This window comes from Athene noctua, chromosome 16 (genome assembly GCF_965140245.1).
Source record: "Athene noctua chromosome 16, bAthNoc1.hap1.1, whole genome shotgun sequence".
Taxonomy (NCBI): Eukaryota; Metazoa; Chordata; class Aves; order Strigiformes; family Strigidae; genus Athene; species Athene noctua.
The window spans coordinates 6446237-6464563 of NC_134052.1; the positions used below are offsets into that span (position 1 = coordinate 6446237).

At 44.2% G+C, this 18327-nt stretch overlaps 1 protein-coding gene across 1 annotated transcript; it reads left to right on the top strand.

Annotated features, from left to right (window-relative positions):
- The first annotated feature begins 9093 nt into the window (after nucleotides 1-9093).
- On the top strand, nucleotides 9094-18230 carry SERINC3 (serine incorporator 3). Its single transcript, XM_074920261.1, has 10 exons — nucleotides 9094-9189; nucleotides 9702-9863; nucleotides 10307-10500; nucleotides 12015-12094; nucleotides 13497-13634; nucleotides 14442-14611; nucleotides 15295-15385; nucleotides 15810-15987; nucleotides 16407-16634; nucleotides 17309-18230. Exons 1-10 carry the CDS (start codon nucleotides 9151-9153, stop codon nucleotides 17445-17447), a joined length of 1419 nt encoding a protein of 472 aa, XP_074776362.1. The 5' UTR covers nucleotides 9094-9150; the 3' UTR covers nucleotides 17448-18230.
- The last annotated feature ends 97 nt before the right edge of the window (nucleotides 18231-18327 follow it).

Below are 18327 nucleotides of genomic sequence, written 5' to 3' on the forward strand. Positions count from 1 at the left end.
AAGCATCAAGTATCTTTATTCAGATTATCCAGTTCAAGAATAATCTAGCAATGGTGTTTAAACAGACAGCAGCTTCCTCAAATCATACATTAAAACCTTAGCTCCATACAATCCTGAGTTAGGTGATTTATAAGCAGGTCTTGCAGAAGACCTTTTAATAAAAGCTCACTGTCCAGGCTGTCCTGGGTCAGAAAGTTTCAGACGTATTTGATCTAAAAGTCTGGGTTTGGGTCTGGGTTCCTTGCCTTCTGAGTGAGGTATAAATGCCAGTCACCATCCAAAATACCCTCTGCCCAAATTGCTGTGCTGCCTAATAGCTCCTCCCTGCATGCAAAGGTGGCTGCAGTATTTGTGACCTGCTGTGTGTGCTGCAAGCCATCGGTGCAACAGTTGTGCTGTTATTTCTATACGGACAGATATCTTTCCATATTTCAACATATTTCTCTATGTTGGCCATCCTGCAAAGGCATGTTTAAGGGAGCAACCCCTACAACAAGTTAAATGTCTGTAAACCAGCCCACTGTAGATGGACTCTTTGCAAGCTGCCTTTCTAAAGCTGGTCGTGGTTGCTGGGACTGGGCGACTGCCTGAGCTGCTAAGCAAGGGGATGCTGTACCCCACGGGCGCTTGCTTTGTAAAATGCCTACCCCAAACGGCCTCCTCTCTCCATCGCTATGGCAACTGGCAGGAGATCTCACTGTTCGGACAAGAGGTGTGTGCTCCACCGCAGTGCTCTCTGCTTTCCTGCAAAAATGAGGTCTCAAACTGAGCAACCAGGAGGGAAAATCCTCTTTATTTTGACTAAGAGGTCTTTTAGTTATTATTTATCCAAGTCTCCAGGCACTGTAACATATTATTAATAATACAGTTAAATCTCAGCAGTCTTCAAGGATGAGTTGAAGAAGAATGTAGCCAGTTGGGCACCTAGAAGCATTCCTTTCTGCCTCTTCATTGTGATGGGAAGTTTATCCTCATCTCACCAACAGCTCCACCAAACACACCACTTCTGTGCTGAAGGCAGAAAATCACCAGCTTTTCAGTATCTAAATCAGTTTGGAAAGTAAGTCTGCTAGCTGTTGCTTTGCTGGTTAACAGGAAACTGTGAAACTGAGAACTAGAATTAATAGAATACAGACTCCCCTTTTCCCATCTTTATTTGTGCAAAGGGAAAGAAAAAAAAAAAAAAAGACACATTGAACCTACCGGTTTATTAAATAAATTTAAGATGCAAAATTAGAGAAACTGCATAGATTTGATATTGAAATGTTGGACATTGGAGGAAGGAGTGTGTGATCCCACCTGCAAATTAATTACTAATTTGGAGTAAATCAATACATGATAGCGTTCTTTACCCCAATAATTAATATGGAGGAGCTTGTGTGCTACAAACTTCATCCTGATCTACTGCATGCTGACTTCCTCATGTAAATAGGTCATTTTGGCAAGGGTATATTTACTGTGGTTTTTTCAACAGTTCTTCAAACTGGGACACCACCACAGTGCAAACAACTGAGCTGTGCCTGCTGGCTGTGGATCCAGCCCAGTGAGATCCAGGAGCTGACACTGGCACTGTCAGTGATGGTCTCCAAACAAGCTAAGCTGGGAAACTGTTAGGAGACATCTTTCATCATTCAGCATTTTCAGTTGGGTTCATTTAGTTCCAGGCTGGGTAATTACAGTCTCATTATTTTTCCTTTTACAATGAAGACAAGACTGCAAGCCATGCAGAATAATTCCTCCTGCTACCGTTGCCAAGATATGATAGCACATCTATGCCATAAGGAATGTGTCATGGTATCAGTTTTATTAACGGTAAACAATGGCTTTTCGTTAAGCAACATCTTAACACCAGCTGGTGCCTAACCATAAAATGCTAACTAAATTTCAACCCCTACAGACGGATAATTGAGTTGAGATCACCACTGCCTAGCACATTGCTCGTTGACCAGCATGTGTCAGGTTTTGCATGTTATTTTTTTCAGTGAAATTAGTATCCAGCTACAACCAGACTTTCATACTAAAACCACAAAAACTCATCTGAAAATAAGACATCAAGGTTCCTGTGACAGTAAGTAGAGGCCAGGACTAAGGGAGTGGTAGTAGGTCAGATATCAGAGAGCAATTCATCCCATCTGTCCATCTCCACTGGCCGGAGGGAGAGCTTGGTAACTACCAAGGATTAGATATCTACCTTGTCAGCAGCTTCAAGGCAGTGAGATGAAATCCATGCAAGCAGGAAAGGAAAAGAAAAACCTCGTTTATACTGTTGCCTTCTCACCAGAAGCTCTGTGTTCTTGCAGGGACTCTTTCACAGCCCAGAAACCACTGCTAGCACAGTGAAATTTTTTGACATACACATGGGCACCAGAGTGTCCGTTTCTGCTTTGCTTTGAGTGGCTCTTGCATGAAATTGTTTGAGGACTATAATGATACTAAATACATGTTTGGAAAAAACAGCTTTGAAAAGAAAATATCCAGAAGAACTGCATTGTAAATCTGTCAAGGCATTGGGTTCTGCATGAGCCCCTAAAAACAAATACAGTTACGCTAACACACATTTTAATTAAAAATTGTAAGCCATCCTTTAGCATTTGAAAAAATCCTGCCATTATCTCATAAAGACAACAAATTCAGAACTGAACTATTACTTACAATAGTATAAAATCACTCTGCTTCTGCCACTGAAACGCCTGTGAAGGTCAAGCTTATCAAGGTGCCCTGGTTTTGTTCCCTATGGACACTCTCAGTTTTGTAATGACACCCTCAGTGTACATTTTAAAAATTTGTATGAGTGAATTTGTAGTGAAGGCTCAGTGTCCTTAAGTGTGTTCTGCAGCAAGAAGCTGTTTTTTAAGATTCCCCAGATAAAACAACACTCAGCCCTCAGTTCTACCCCTTCCATCCCTTCCAGAATTAAGCCTGTGGCTGTTTCTGCCCTCAGTGCACGTGGACGCAGTGACTGCTGAGCCTTGTCAGCTCTTGCCCTGCACTGCCTTCAGCAAACCACTTCATTTAGACTCTTTTGGGCAACAACCCTATTGAACTCAATGAGGAGGTGGTATTGTATTATTAGCCTCCCCTACAGTACTTCTTTTTCTAAATCATCGAGGACGGGAAAAACATTTATATAAAGAAGAATGCCATGACTCACTCCCCAGCGCCATGGAGGTTCAGAGCAACCAGAAGAGAGTTAACAGCACAGTCACCTCCCAATAGTATTTCAGAGTTTCTAAATACAGAGTTCCTTTCTGATCTGGATGCCCATTTTTGTTATCTTAAAAGTATTTCTGGAACTCTTGGCCAGCTTTAAACAAACAAACAGGGAGAAATATTTGTGAAGATAACGTGGCCGAGAGTGTTTGGTTAATGAGTCTTTCTATGTTGAAGGATTTCATTTTTAGATTTCATTTCTTTAAAGCTTGTGAACAGAAGAAAAAAATTGCTCCGGAGACGTTAAATCACACAACCATCCCAGCTATTGGCTTTGGAATAACAATCATTCAACTTAGCAAATATCAAACGTGGGAAGGGATTTATCTGACGCATCTATATGATCATGTGAACTCCTTCCTCAAGGAGAAACAGTCTCTCTGCTGGAGACACAAAAGGAAGGAACTGTTTTCTCTTCTTTAAAAAAATACAACAATATAAGCAACAGTAACATGCTAAATGCTTCCTGGCAAAAGTGCAAAAATGCAACATCTAAAATGTCAGCTGGTACGCTGGGAGGATTTACATGATTTAAAAGATTTATGAGAAAACCTATTTCACTAGCTTCAGAGCATCTTGGAAAGCACCAGCACCAGTGTGGGGGACAATGGAAAAAGCGGGGAAAAGGAATCTCGGGCTGAAAGAAATGACTATGTCCAGTATGATCCTGTATTGCTCTTTTTAGTATGAGAAAAAATTGGGTCAGACACTCATCTGATTTTAAACTGTGTGGAAAGATAAACGAACGAAGCCTGCCATGACTCTGGGATATGCTTGTTTTCTCACATTACGTCTTGACTCACATAGTCCTATGGCTCACCTAAAGCCACACAACTCGTCACTGCTTGAGGCAGAATTAAATCCAGAAATTCCTGAGTTTTCCTCCCGCTGTTGTTTCACTAGAAGCGGTTCTGCTGCAGTGCTTACTGATATGAAAAGGCTGGCCAGCTGGATTTCAGTGCAGGCTCTCATGGGAGAGACGGGGTCAGAGAGACAGAGGAAATAAATCCTGACTTAATAAAAAAAAATATATTGGGCAACTAAAAATCATGAAAACATTTGAAACAATAAACTCAGCAATATTTGTAAGTGTGTTTGGACAATGCTCAGGTAGAAGACTGGTTTGCTTTGCAGCTACCCACTTGTGAAGTGGCAACTTAAAAGCCGGAACCTTGATGCCCCGTATAGTCTGAGGTGCTCTAGCAGCAAACCCAAGCCTGGATCAGCACTGCCAGGCGGAGCAGGGGTGATGCCTGGCTCGGCGCTAACACTGTCTCGTCCACAGGGATGGGGGAAGGTGCCGAGCTCCAGCAGTGCCTCTGGCTGCAAGGCTCCTCCTGGGACAGTGACTACCAGCTCACAGCGGTGCAGGGCTAAGGCTGCTCCACCAGTGCCAGCCCCTCCTGGGTCAGATCCTGCTCCCAAAGGGCCCTGTCTGAGCATCCTATGATGTTTGCAGGATACCACATTCCCCTATCACAAAACGCCACCTTTCACTCCCTCCTCCTTTGCACCAGCCATCTGTTGCTAGCCCCTTCCATGGTTCATGCACAGATGTCACTGCAGATCTTCTGTGTATAAGTATTCCCTCCAGTATATCTCTGGTTGTGTTTTGCTGGTTTGCTTTGTGGTTTGGTTTTTTGGTTTTTTTTTTTTAAATAAGCTTTTATTTAATGTAATTTAAATACTTTTCAATATGTTTAGGTTTCACTAATGCTTCCATAAATAATGAGATAAAACAGCTCAGTAATATCATTCCACGGTATTGGATAAAAGTGAATGTTTCTCCATCTGTTTCACCAGTAACTTAAACTAACAGAGTTTCCAGACCAGAGCACATGACCTAAAGTGAGCTGAAGTCAGTGAAAAGGTCTCTGGTGACAAATAAGGACCTAGAGGAGATTGAACAACAGTGTCCTATAAAACAAACCTGGAAAGGCTCAAAGATCACAATCCCTCTATCATAACAGCAGTGACTCATCCAGTTGCATAGTCACTTGGGGTGAAAAAGAAAACAGTTACTCAATCTCTCAGGGATTTAGACACAGAAGAATATATTATGCAAGTTTTAGCAGCGTTACTAATGGCCTTGAAGCGCACAACTCTACTCTGACTCTCACTCAGCTTGGCAGATCGCAAATAAGATGACTCACGTATCCATGACATGATAGGAAAATAGAGAGTCTAAGAAGTGCAGAGGCAGGTGCTAATGCAGTCACAGAGCACGCAGTCAAGGGAAGATGAGAATTATAAAATCGTGAGCAAAGGACTGCAAAGAAAAGAAGCTTGGATATTTTGAGGCTCGAGAGTTTGGACTAGGTTGATTTTGCTTGATTTCAAATTGCAGGGGCTGGTGAGTGTAAAGCCAGACTGTACGCAGAGAGGTGCCACGCTGCTGGCACCGGTGACCTGTGCTTCCCTGGGGAATCCCAGCAGACGGCACACGTTGGCCTTTGCGTGTTAGGGGTGAGTCCCTGTATCTACAGCACGTGATCAGATTAGACCCCAGCCAAAGTCATCTGGCAGCTCCATAAACTTAACAATATTTATCCTTGGGAGGATTTCTGCTCTGCCGGAACATCATGATTTTGTAGAAGGTATTAACTCTGACCGTTTAAAGACTAATTAAACCCACTGATGGTTTCAGCTGTAGCAGTGTTTTGCCCATTAGCTAATGACTAACTTCCTCACGGATGGAGGACTTTGACAGCTGTTCTCAAAGCACCGTTAAAAAGCTGGATGGTGGAGTAGGGCTCAACCCGAAGTCTGAACTAAACAGCTGGAAAAGCAGTTGTTGCTAAAGAAAACTCTGTTTTTCTTCATGCTCTGGAGATCCAATCAAAGCACAGTTATAAATACTGTTTAAAGCCAAACACTTTACAGAAGTCTAATAACCAGGAGGGTTATATTAGAAAGCTGATGTTGATACCTCAAAATTAGGAAGTTCATGCAGGCCAGAGCATAGTAAGATCTTTAGATCTGTATATGGGCAAGGCATCACTACTGTAGAAACGCAGACTACACATGATATATTAATTTTTACAGTTGGTTTCTCCCAGCCATTCCAATTTGCAGTTCCCTTCACTTGACTGAAAGATTAGGGATGGTCAAAGGAACCTGTCTAGGGGATCTGTTAGCTGCAAAAATACCCATGCTGTGCAGGGACCCTCAAATACTGTGGGGAACATGAGGAAAAGTTCTGCATTCTTGTTATCGCTGAAGGGAGACCGTTGAGATTAACAAGAATAGCACTAATGTACAAACTTGAGTGACATTTTTTTATGAGCTCAGTTGCACAAAGAACTGCAGAGAACTAATTTCAAATTACTGTCTTTGACACATTTCCTTTAAATATTACCTAATTTCAAGGGTTTTATTCTAGGCACTTCAACTAACATATAGATATGTATGGGATGTAATGTATAGATACATAAGGGATGCACCATTTCATTCTGCTGTCAGAACTGATTAACATACCAGAGCAGAGTATTTTTGTACAAACTAGGATAACCTCCTGCCATATCCTGTCTTGTTCCCATAGCTGGCAGTCACTAGGCTGACTTCATCCTTATCTCCTGTTAAACACGTGTGGTTTGAGGTGATGTTTTGCAGAATCAGAGGGGTTTATGTTGGGCAGTAAAATGAGCGATTGGGAATCTGTTGTTACGTGGACAGTGGAAGGAAAAAGCTTTTTATCTGTACCCTTTGTCTTTCCCTAGCATAATCCAGTGGAGGATCCCACAGTACTTAACACAACTATTAGTCTCATAAATTTTCTGTGAAGAAAACATTCTAAGACTCAGGATTTAGCTGAGTTTCATCATTGTATCAGTAATATAACTATTAAATTATTTACCCAGGATTACTGGGAAGGGAACACAGAATTTTGATTCTGCCTTTATTCTGCATACATTCATGTGAACAGTGAAGTAGAAGGGATGTGGCAAAAGCCTTCTTACAGATCCAGCTGGTGCATCCAAAAGGGTAATAAAAATATGTTCATAATAAAGGCTCATATATTATCTCAAGGAAGAACAGTTTCAATGATTTATGGTGTGATCTTTTTCTGAAAGAAGCCTGTATGTCTTCATGAATGAGGCTGATTACAAGAGATGATACTGTTAACACAATGTTCATATATTCTGAGTGTTAATACCACTGTGGAAAATAAATGGCTGGTTTACTGGATGCTTTTTGTCATTTCTTGGCAATTTTAGGTGGCAATAAAGCTGTCATTCTGATTATTTGTCCCTTTCTGTGATGGAGGCAGGTTTTTTGGAACGGGACTGTGTGAAGTAAAGAAGGGTCTGACGCAGTGGGAAGTGATGTGCAATAGCTGGAATTGCTATAGCCAGAATAAATCCTCTAACTGGAACTGGTCAGTTCTGACCCCGCCTTCTGATATTTTGCAACACTAATACCAATGAAATAGCTCTAAACTGCTTTCCTAAACTTCTCTGTAAACTTTTGTCACCTTCTCACTGTTGTATCCTCACAGCTACCTCTCATTTCATTTGCTCCCAGACTTTAGCAATGAGGAGCATAGTCACTCAGCTGTTTAACCCTTCCAAAGTGCAAGTCGTGCAGTATGCTGGTAATCCAAAACCAGGGAGGCCCTAGCTCTCTGGGCAGCAGCAGAACAATGTCTCTTTTCACATGGTTCCTTTCTCTTTTCTTCCATTTCAAAGGAGCACATCTCTAGCTTTTACAGCCATACACAATGAATACAAACTGAGCCTAGTGTGAAGTGATGCAGAAGTGTCTCGGGAAACCCCACCTCTGAAAGACTTGTGAGCTCTTCCACTTCCACCCAGAGCCCCATTACACCACTATACAGGCCAAAACTCATGGACCCCGTACAGTGCTCAGCAAAGCATGCAGAAAAAAAGGGGAAGCAACATGACGTGAGTTCTGCAGCGCAAGTGCCTGTGTCTGTATCATGACGGGAGAAGAGTGGGAGTGAGTTACAGATTCCCCCCAGTCAAACAGCTCCGAGAGGCTGAGTGGGCCCCTGGGCCTCGGGCAGGCAGGTGACAGCTGTGTCCCCAGCCCCTGAGCAGCATGGCCATTGCTCGCCCCGCGACCCATCCCGGGCTGTACGTGAAGCGGCAGGAGGACACCCGCCCGCCTCCTCGGGCATCCCGGCTGTCGCAGTCCCTCCGGTGAGGTCAGTGTCTCAGCGGTGACGCAGCGGTAACTCATACGGCTTCAACGCAACCGCTGCACGGCCGTGACGCCTTTCACCGCGCCCGGTCACGCCTTGTCCCCTGTGGGACCGAGGGGTCTGTTTTACCCGCGCAGACGGGGCGGAGGGCGCACCAGGCTGCCTCGCAGACTGCTGGCGCTCAAGGGCAGGGAACCGCAGCGTGTTCGGCCCCAAATCCCGCGCGTGGCGGGGCCGGCCCGGCGCAGTCCCGGCGCAGTCCCGGCGGCAGGCCCATCCCGCCGCCATGCCGCCCGCCCGCGCTGCTGCCATGGCAACCGCCGAGGGCCAAGACACCACCGAGCGCCCCCAATGGCCTCAGGGAGCGGGAGGCAGCGGGAGGCAGCGAGTGGCTGCCGGGCCTGCCGGTCAGCCTCATTCGTTGGCTGTCCTGCTGAGGAACCGCCCACTCGCCGACGCTTTCGACGAATCAGCGTGCCTCCTCCTTACGACCGCCTCGCGGCGGAGAAGGCGGAAGAGCCGTTCATCAACAACAATCCCCCCGGCGCCCTCCGCCGGCCCGCCCGGCCTCCTGCTCGCGCGCGGCTCCATCCTGCCTTCTCATTGGCGGGCAGCCGCCCACGAGCACGCCAGCGTGGCGGGGGCAGCCAATGAGCGGTGGCGGCGCTGGGCGGTGCCCGCCTGGCCCCGCCCTCCTGGCTCCGCCCGCCTGAGGCCGCGGGGTGGGGGCGGAAGCAGAGGCAGGAAGTGGCCGGAGGGGGTTCGGCGGCGGCGCCATGGGGGCGGCCTTGGGGGTTTGCTCGCTGGCCAGCTGGGTGAGTGCTGGGGGGCGCTGCCACGCTAAACCTCCCCGAGCCTCCCCCTTCCTTCCCGCGGAGCGGGCTCGGCCCCGAGCGGTGCTTCTGCTGGGGGCCTGGCGACCCCGCTGGCTCCCGTCCGCGGCCTGTGGGTGAAAGCCCGGTCCCGCCAGCTCTGGGAGACGAGGGCGGCTTCGGCCCCTCGGAGCAGAGCAGGCGCCAGGCGGTAACTATCCTGCTCCTTCCCTGGGGCGCGGGGCTCGCTGACAGGGAGGCGGGTCGCTAAGAGACGGGGCCTGCGGAGCCGCGGCACGGCCCTGGCCTCGGCCAGGCGGCGGGGGGCCCCCAGGAACAGATAGGGCGGGTTATTTACGGGCATTTTCAGACGCGGTGTCAGTCAGCAGTGTTGATTAAGCAGTTTATCTCTGTGGTCCAGCAGGGCGTGAAGTGTTTTTGAATGGAGCTTGGGGTTTCTTTTCTCGGTGTCAGATGTGAGGGGAATACCCTTATTATTTCTGTCTGTCCTTCAGATTCCCTGTCTGTGCAGCGGTGCCTCGTGTTTACTGTGTCAATGTTGTCCCAACAGCAAGAATTCAACAGTGACACGTCTTATCTATGCCTTCCTCCTCCTCCTCAGTACTGTTCTTGCCTGCATTATGCTGGCACCAGGAATGGAAGAGCAGCTGAAAAAGGTATGGAGAGGAAAACCTCTTTCTAACTGGTTGCAAAACCATTACTTGTGCCGGTGACTATTGATTGTCTTTGTTTGGAATGGATTACATGGCAGACACAAACACGCAAATGCGCCTTATCTCTTAAGAGACTGCATGTATTGAACAGCTTCTAGCTGAAATAGCAAATTCAGTGAATGTACATTTTAAGTACATGCCTGGTCTCTGAAACCTGACCAGACATGGAGGTGCTAGTTGTTATCAGAGGTCTACTGCTTTGGCATCTTCACTTTTCTGGATGCCTTTAGTGATGACATGGGAAAAGACATATGATAATAAGGTCTGTGCGGGCCAGCTGAGCAGAAAGTCTTTTGTTATCAGATGTCCCAGAGGACAGCTGACTGAAAGCCTTAGCTTTGTAATGTAATTGCAAATACGGACGTAAATTCACTGTCTTTACTCAGATCCCTGGATTTTGTGATGAGGGGCTTCACACTCGGATACCACATATGGATGGCTTTGTCAGCTGTGAAGTGTTTGTTGGATACAGAGCTGTCTATCGAATCAGCTTTGCCATGGCGGTGTTCTTCTTTCTCCTTTCTCTGCTCATGATAGAAGTGAAAACAAGCAATGATCCAAGAGCCTCGGTACACAATGGGTATGTGTGTGAGCCTGCTGTCTGGTCTTGGAACATGTTTCCTCTGTCAAGTTTCTTTGCTGAACAGGGTGGCAAATTGTTTATGCATACACTGACAGCCTTGTTTCTTTTGAACTGAACACACAGTAACACTTTAGTGTCCTAAAAAGCTTCCTGTTTATGTAATGTGTTCGATTTACTGATAATGTTCTGAGGTTGGGTAACCAAAAGAGTGGTGCTCTGGGCACCTCTCTGTGTTTCCACAGGGATGCCAGATATCAGCTAGCTTATATCACCATCCTTGCACTGACTCTAGCACTCATTGGGTCATTCACTAGGCCAGTCTGACTCAGGCAGCAGGAACTGGTTTCTGATTTCCGGTTCACTAAATTAACTGGGTTAGTTCTGGGCTAGATGCCTGAATTTAACATACAGTCATTTAATTTGACCTTTGGAGATGTCATGGTTTAGGTCTAGCTGGCAACTAAGCACCATGCGGCTGCTCACTCACTCTTCCCCCCTGGTGGGATATGGGGGAATATCGGAAGAAAAAGGTAACAGCTTGTGTGTTGAGATAAGAACAGTTTGATGGGACAACATAAGGAGAGAAGAAATAATAACAACAATACTAATAAAAGAATATACAAAATGAGTGATGCACAATGCAGTTGCTCACCACCTGGAACCTGATGTCCAGCACATTCCATAGGCCATGATCCCAGCTCCCTCAGTTTATATACTGAGCATGATACAATGAGGTATTGAATACCCCCATGGCTAGTGGGTCAGCTGTCCTGGCTGTGTCCCCTCCCACCTTCTTGTGAAAATCAACCCTACCCCATCCAAACCCAGGACAGGAGATCATTTGATCCAACCCCCTGGTTAGAGCAGGACCAATATGGAGCAGGTTATTCAGGGTCTTGTCTAGATGAGTTTTGAATGTCTCAAAGGATGGGGATGCTTTGACCTCTCTGGGCAACCTGTGCAATTTTTTGCAATATCCAGGTTTAGTTTCTCTTTTTGCAGCTTGCCTCTTGTCCTTCCACTGTACACCTGCAAGAAGAGTCTGGCTTTGTCACATTTATACCTTTTTTTAGGCAGTTGAAAACAGCAACTAGATCTCCCTTTCCCTTCTCCAAGCTGAACAGCACAGAGTTAGTCTTGCTCCCTGCAAGGATGAGCTGCTGACTCATGTTCTGTTGCTGGATCAGGAGCTCCTCTTTCAGCAAAGCTTTATAGCCAGTTGGCCCCCAGTCTGTCCCGTTGCACAGGGTTTTTCTGTCCCAGGTGCAATGCTCTGTATTTGTCTTTGAGGTTTCTGTCAGTCCATGTCTGCAATCCATTGACCATTGCTTCACCCTCTTCCCCTGATTTGGTGAACATCTTTATCTGTAATCCCACTAAACACAACTTTTTTTCTTTAAATTTCTGTTAGACACTCACCTGTGTACAGCAGGCTGTTTGCAGATCGTGTTGAACACGACTACTGTGTGCAGAGTAAGACCAATATTTTCAACTTGAATCTTCTTTTAAAGGTTCTGGTTCTTCAAAATAGCTGCCATTGTGGCTATCATGGTTGGAGCGTTTTACATTCCTGAAGGGCCTTTCACAACAGGTACAGTTAATATGTTGTAATGGATTTTTTTTTTTAATAAACTCAAAACATTTTCACAGACTTACCAGGCTATAGTTGTGACAGTGAAAGTTACTTTGTAGAAGATGCAGATTCTGTCCTCCTTCATTAGTGTTATCTTGGTTCATCCAGTATTTTGGTGACCAACTGAATGGCAATGAGAATCTCTTTTCAAGTGCAGAAGTGTTGTGTATTAATAATTGAGTACCCCATGACATGATCGCTACTGGGCTGAGTCTTCTGATGCTTTAGGTTAGAGGCAGCTCAGAACACTGACAAGTGCTAAATACTTCCTAGAGTCTCTGGAGAAAATCTGTGCAAGAAACTTTTACTGTCTGGACATACTGTCCTGTCATCACAGGAACTTGTAAGGGTTGTTGATCCTCAGAGAAACATGGCCTGATGGTACTTAATGTACTGAAAGGGCTCAAACAAATGAATTTCTAACAATTATTAAGACTAAACTGTGATGTGATATATGAAAGCTTTGCTTGTGCATTGCTTAATTTGTTTCAAAGCTTTGCTTGTGTTTTGCTTCATTTGTTTCTCAAGGATTCCTGAGTTCTCAAGTGTTTCCTTAGGTCTCTGTTTAGGTAAGATTGAAACACTCATTAGGCTCCCTGTGTAAATCACTGATAGCAGACTCAAGGCCTTCAGTGGACACTTGGGTAACTCCTAGAATGAGATAAGGGAGGCTCTAACAAAGAGAGACAGAGACACTATTATAGAGAAACTGATTTTGTTGACTTAGGAGGGAGACACCTGGACTTTGCTTCACAGCGCATGCTCTGGAAAGGTCAACTAGGGAACACTGAAGAAGACTGCTTACTTCCTCCTTTGACCACCGAACACCCTTGCCCTATTTTCACTACACATGCCTGGACTATGTAAATGACTTCTGGGAACTCATTATCATAAGACACCCCTTTCTAGGAAATCTAATGAATAGGTATGATTTGTGTGTATGTAAACTGACGTCCCTTGCTAATTCTTGGGAGCCCTTGTGGTGGAGAATCCCCAGGGCACCCCCAGGGCGCCCTCAGCGCTGCTAATCAGGAATACCTGCTTAACAGGTATATTGGATTCTGACAATTTCTTTGTTTCAGTACACAAAGATATTTTGTGTTAAGTCTTGTATTCAATCTGCAAACGTATTGGGCTAAACATTCTCATGCTCGGCTTGAATAGCACAAGCTGCACCCTTGAATAGCTGGGACTCTGCATGCTTCTGCAGGATGGAGGCGGAAGAGATTAACAGCATCTGCATTTCTAAGTGTAGATTTAGATTTTTTCGCAGTATAATTAGGAGCGTTTATTTATTTTAAAAATGGGGTAGCATGCGAATGATGAAAGCTAACCCTGGTTTTCTTGCTCCCTTTTCTAGCTTGGTTTGTTATTGGTATTTGTGGAGCCTTCTGCTTCATTCTTATCCAGTTGGTGCTTCTCGTGGACTTTGCTCACTCCTGGAATGAGAGCTGGGTTGATAGAATGGAGGAGGGAAATTCTAAATGTTGGTATGCAGGTAGGAATTGTAACCTATAAAGGATTTGTTTCTGTTGGCCAGTACTCTGCAGAATATTAATTACTAGCTTGCAAACATACTTACAATTACACTCCACAGTCTCCTTGAGTCACTGCTGGAAACATTTGGAATTAAGAGCTGTAGTGTTGCCTTTTTCCCATTAAAAAAATGCAAAATATTTTAGGCTTGTGCCTAGCAGATCTGACAGTTATAATAAACAACACTTGGCTAGTTTGCAGTGCCTAGCCTGGATCTCTTCAACTCTACCTTTGCTTGGCCACCTCCCCTACTGAGGTTCTCCGGAGGTCAGTTATGTCGGTGACAGGGGCTGCAGTGCAACACAAAGCAGCCTCAACAGCGCCTGCTCCCGCGCTGACCACTAAATTAAGAAGTGCTAATTGTTGTGGTTCTTTGCTCATAGCTAGTAGAATGGAAATGAAAATGGGTGGCCTCTAGCATAGAAGGGGGAATTGCTTGTAAATAGCCCATTAGAAGGGTGCAAAAACCACTCTCCTTTTGGCACTGTGGCTTGACCTCAGTTAAACCAATTAAACTGCCGCTGAAAGGCAGGGCTTATTCCCCTACGGCGGCACTGGCTTTCCTCTGAGCTACACTACTTAGTGAGCCAAGGCAGAAATTCAGCCCTATCTAATAAAAATGCATTCTGCTAGTCTAGTTTTCTGAACCAGACTTCCAAGAGAGGGACCGTCTCTACAGTGGTAGCTGGTCATTACATCACCTCAGATGTACTGTTAAACTACATGCGTTATGTAACAGTTGATTTTTTTTTTTTTTTCCCCCCTCCAGCTCTGTTCTCCTGTACAAGCTTGTTCTATGCCTTGTCGCTGGTTTTCGTTGTTCTCTTCTGTGTTTTCTACACAAAGCCTGATGACTGCACTGAGAACAAGTTCTTCATAAGCATTAATATAATCCTGTGCATTGTTGTTTCCGTTGTTTCTGTCCTTCCCAAAGTTCAGGTATTATTTTTCTGTGCTATTTTCTTCTGACATACAAAGCAGAGAAGTAAGAAGGATGTAGTACCAATTCAGTCAGACATAAGAACTTCAAAATCTGCCTATCATAGCTGTGCTAGCTAGAACATTTGAAAAACTCTTGCTCTGAAACCAATGTGCTATGTAGTGACATATTTCCTGAAGACAGGCTTTTCTTGGCTAACACTGTTTTGGACTTTGTTTCCATGTGGGGGACTGCTGTTGTGGTTTTACTGGTGAAGGCTCTGACAGAACAGAAAAACCCATTAGGGAAAAGCAAAATAAGCTGGGAATTTATTGGTTTAATATTGTGGCTTTGAGATTATGGATAAGTGTGTTTAATATGAGAGGAAGCTTGCATGTTAACTTGATTCTGAACTAGTATTGCTCAAATAAATCACATACTAGATTCACATCGACAGGTTAAGCAGGTTGGGATAAACTCGATTAAGACCCCAGAGTCTTGGGCACAGAAAAACTGGATGTGGTTTGTTTATTCCTTCCATGTTTGCTCACAGCATAAATTATGTTACTCTAAGGAGCTTCTTAAAGTCTTCTAAACATAGAACAAAACCCAGTGCATTTCTAAAAAATAATTTTTTTTTCATACTAATAATTGTTGAGTCTGTGGAAATTTGACCTTGGTTTGCTCTTCTGTCTCTGAACAGGAACATCAGTCTCGCTCTGGTCTCCTCCAGTCCTCTGTTATCACCCTCTACACCATGTATCTCACTTGGTCAGCCATGTCCAATGAGCCTGGTAAGCTACAGGCTATCTTGAGTAACATATTTTGGTGTGAAAGCATCATCTGTTGATGGGACTCGTAGTTATTAGAGATTACTGTGTGGGGATCGCTGATCTGTCTGGATAAAATCTAGTGAGGCAGTAGAGCTGACTTTACTGAAAAAAAAAACCCAAAACATCAAATTGCCTCTTTCCAGAACTGAACTGGGGTATCTGTGAGGGGCAAAACCCCCAGTGTCAAGGCATTCTGATTTTATTTATTGATTACACCCTTGCCTAGCTCACAGGAAGGAAAAATACTCTGTGCCCTTATTGTCCCTGGGGAGTTGAAGAGATCAGCATTATAGGGAATGAAACATTGCAAGCTTACCTGTCATCTTTTCTTAGCTAAATGCTGGCAAAACTCATCTCTCTTAATCTGCCTTGAAATCCCTTTCAGAACAAAACTGTAACCCAAGTTTGCTGAACATCATTACCCAGATAGCGTCACCCACAGTTGTTCCGGCAAATACCACAGTCGTACCTGCTACTCCAGCTCCACCCAAGTCCCTGCAGTGGTGGGATGCCCAGAGTGTTGTTGGATTGGTTATCTTTGTCCTTTGCCTCTTGTATTCCAGGTAGGATCTGCACTGCTATCAAATGATAAACAATTGGGATTTTTCTGCCTTATTTGAATCTGGGTCTAGGGAAAAATGTACCTGCATTTTATTCATATCCAGCTGCTGTCTCAGGCCCAAGCCCAAATACTGCTAATAAAACTGCATTGTTTTGTGGGTGAGGCCAGGCTTTATTAGCCCAACTCAGGGAACGGAACAAAATGTGTTACAAGACCTGGACTAGGAATGTTGTTTAATTAGGTTAACAAAAGCTCAGATAAAGACAGGTCTCTTTGAGGAGCTTCCTTGTTTCCAGATGGATTTAAAAAAATATTTGCCAGTCCCAGGCATTCATTGTGATCTGTCGCTTGCTTTACTAGCAAACATAGCTAACTGAAAAAGGAGTTTTTAACCATGTCTACCTTTGGGTTGTACTGCAGCATTCGCTCTTCAAGTAACAGCCAGGTGAATAAGCTGATACTGTCTGGGAGTGACAGTGCCATGCTGGAGGAGACTCTGGGAACAGGCAGTGGGGCTGCAGAGGAGGGAGAGGTGCGCCGTGTCATGGATAATGAGAAGGATGGTGTTCAGTACAGCTACACCTTCTTTCACTTCATGCTCTTCCTTGCCTCTCTCTACATCATGATGACACTCACAAACTGGTACAGGTAAGAGCAAGACAAAGTGATGAGTTGTATGTGCCGAGCAGTGCTTCTAGGTGGATGGGAGATGCCTGCCCATATGCTTACAGTGCTGTCCCTACGCCTGTCACATTATTGTACTTTCTCAATTTTGTGTTGCTGAATTAAGAAAAAGGCAAAATCAGCAGCTTCAAGGCAGAAAATGTGGTTACATCCTTCATATAGGCAAGTAAGAGGAAGGATGTGAAATCTGTTTAAGGTGACCTTCTGAGAAGTTTGTCGGAGACTAATGTTAGTGACTTGATCCTGGGAAAGATGTGCAGGGATGACATCCTACATCTGTTGGGAGCACTTGGACATACCCTCTGCTGCTGCAGCTTACAACTACCTTCCCCAGGACTGGCATACTGTAATTAGCAAATATACTTACAGAGCAGGAGTCTGTTGCGTAGCTCACTCAAATGGTTCCTTTAAGAGTACCGTATCAAGCAGGTGGATTTTGAAAATTCGGTACCGAGAAGAACCAGCCTGTGAAGGAGCCACAGGAAACTGCTGGTTTAGTTGTCTCACTGTGCTCCTGCAAAAGCTTTTTGCATTGGAGTGTCCCCAGTAATTGTCCTAACATTAGAGTCATAGGAAAGGTAGCAAGGAATAGTCAAAAGTTCCTTCTATATCTATTAATTGACTTCTTTACTTTTTAGCCCTGATGCAGATTTCAAAACAATGACAAGTAAGTGGCCAGCCGTGTGGGTGAAGATAACCTCCAGCTGGGTTTGTCTCATTCTTTATCTTTGGACCCTTGTGGCTCCTCTTGTCCTTACTAATAGGGACTTCAGTTAAATTGGTGCACCTGTCTGAGCCTAAAAAAGTGAACTTTTTTTCTTCTGAAAGCCAAAATGTTCATGTATTGCTTTAGTTACACTATGTTACTGTTTCTTAAGATGATATTAACATGCGGGTGGATAGAAAGTTACATATTAGATATGCTTTATGCAGGATCAAAATTTAGTTATCTTTCCATTTTAACCTTCAGTCATGATTATCTTAGTGTATTTTAAAAATTCACTATGGTGCTGTCAAAGCACAAAATCTGTTCAGTCCTATAGCCACAACCTTTCTATTGAACAGAAGTAACATTTAGCTAAATATGAAGTAATATATTTTAAAGAACAGTTATATTCAGCATAATGCACTAGTATGCTAATGCTTCAGTTCCTGGAAGTGTAAGCCATGCTGCTTGATTTCTACATTCCACTGCAAAAGTTTATTTAAATTATACTTACCTTCCTGTGTTGTGGCAAAACCCCCTGTATTCCTCACCAAAAGAACAGAACTTTGAAGCTGAAAAGCTGATTAACGCTAATTCCTTTTAAGAACAAATTTGCCCTTTCTGAGAGGCAACTTCTATTGTAACTTTGTTTTTAGTATGTTTGCCAAATATTGAATATTGAGTGGTAAGTGTATGACTAGCTTAAACAACTTTGATTATGGTGGAAAAATAGAGCTTCTAATTGATTTTACTTGTCTAATATGCTTATAAAAAACATACATGAAATGATTGTTATTGGCACTAAGGCATTTGCACTGTAAACTCATTTAAATAAAGTGGACTAACTACTGAAACTGTCCAGGCTGTGTTGAAGTGTTACAAAGCAGCAGTTATTCCCCAATGCAAAATACTGCATACAGTGACTAACATGCTAATTAGCTGCTGCTGTGT

Excerpts from the sequence above, each read along its gene's own strand:
- SERINC3 (XM_074920261.1), top strand. The coding sequence starts at position 9,151 with ATGGGGGCGGCCTTGGGGGTTTGCTCGCTGGCCAGCTGG. Across the intron at positions 14,612-15,294 it reads CTGTCCTTCCCAAAGTTCAG|GAACATCAGTCTCGCTCTGG; the intron begins GTATTATTTTTC and ends GTCTCTGAACAG. Across the intron at positions 15,988-16,406 it reads CTTTGCCTCTTGTATTCCAG|CATTCGCTCTTCAAGTAACA; the intron begins GTAGGATCTGCA and ends GTTGTACTGCAG.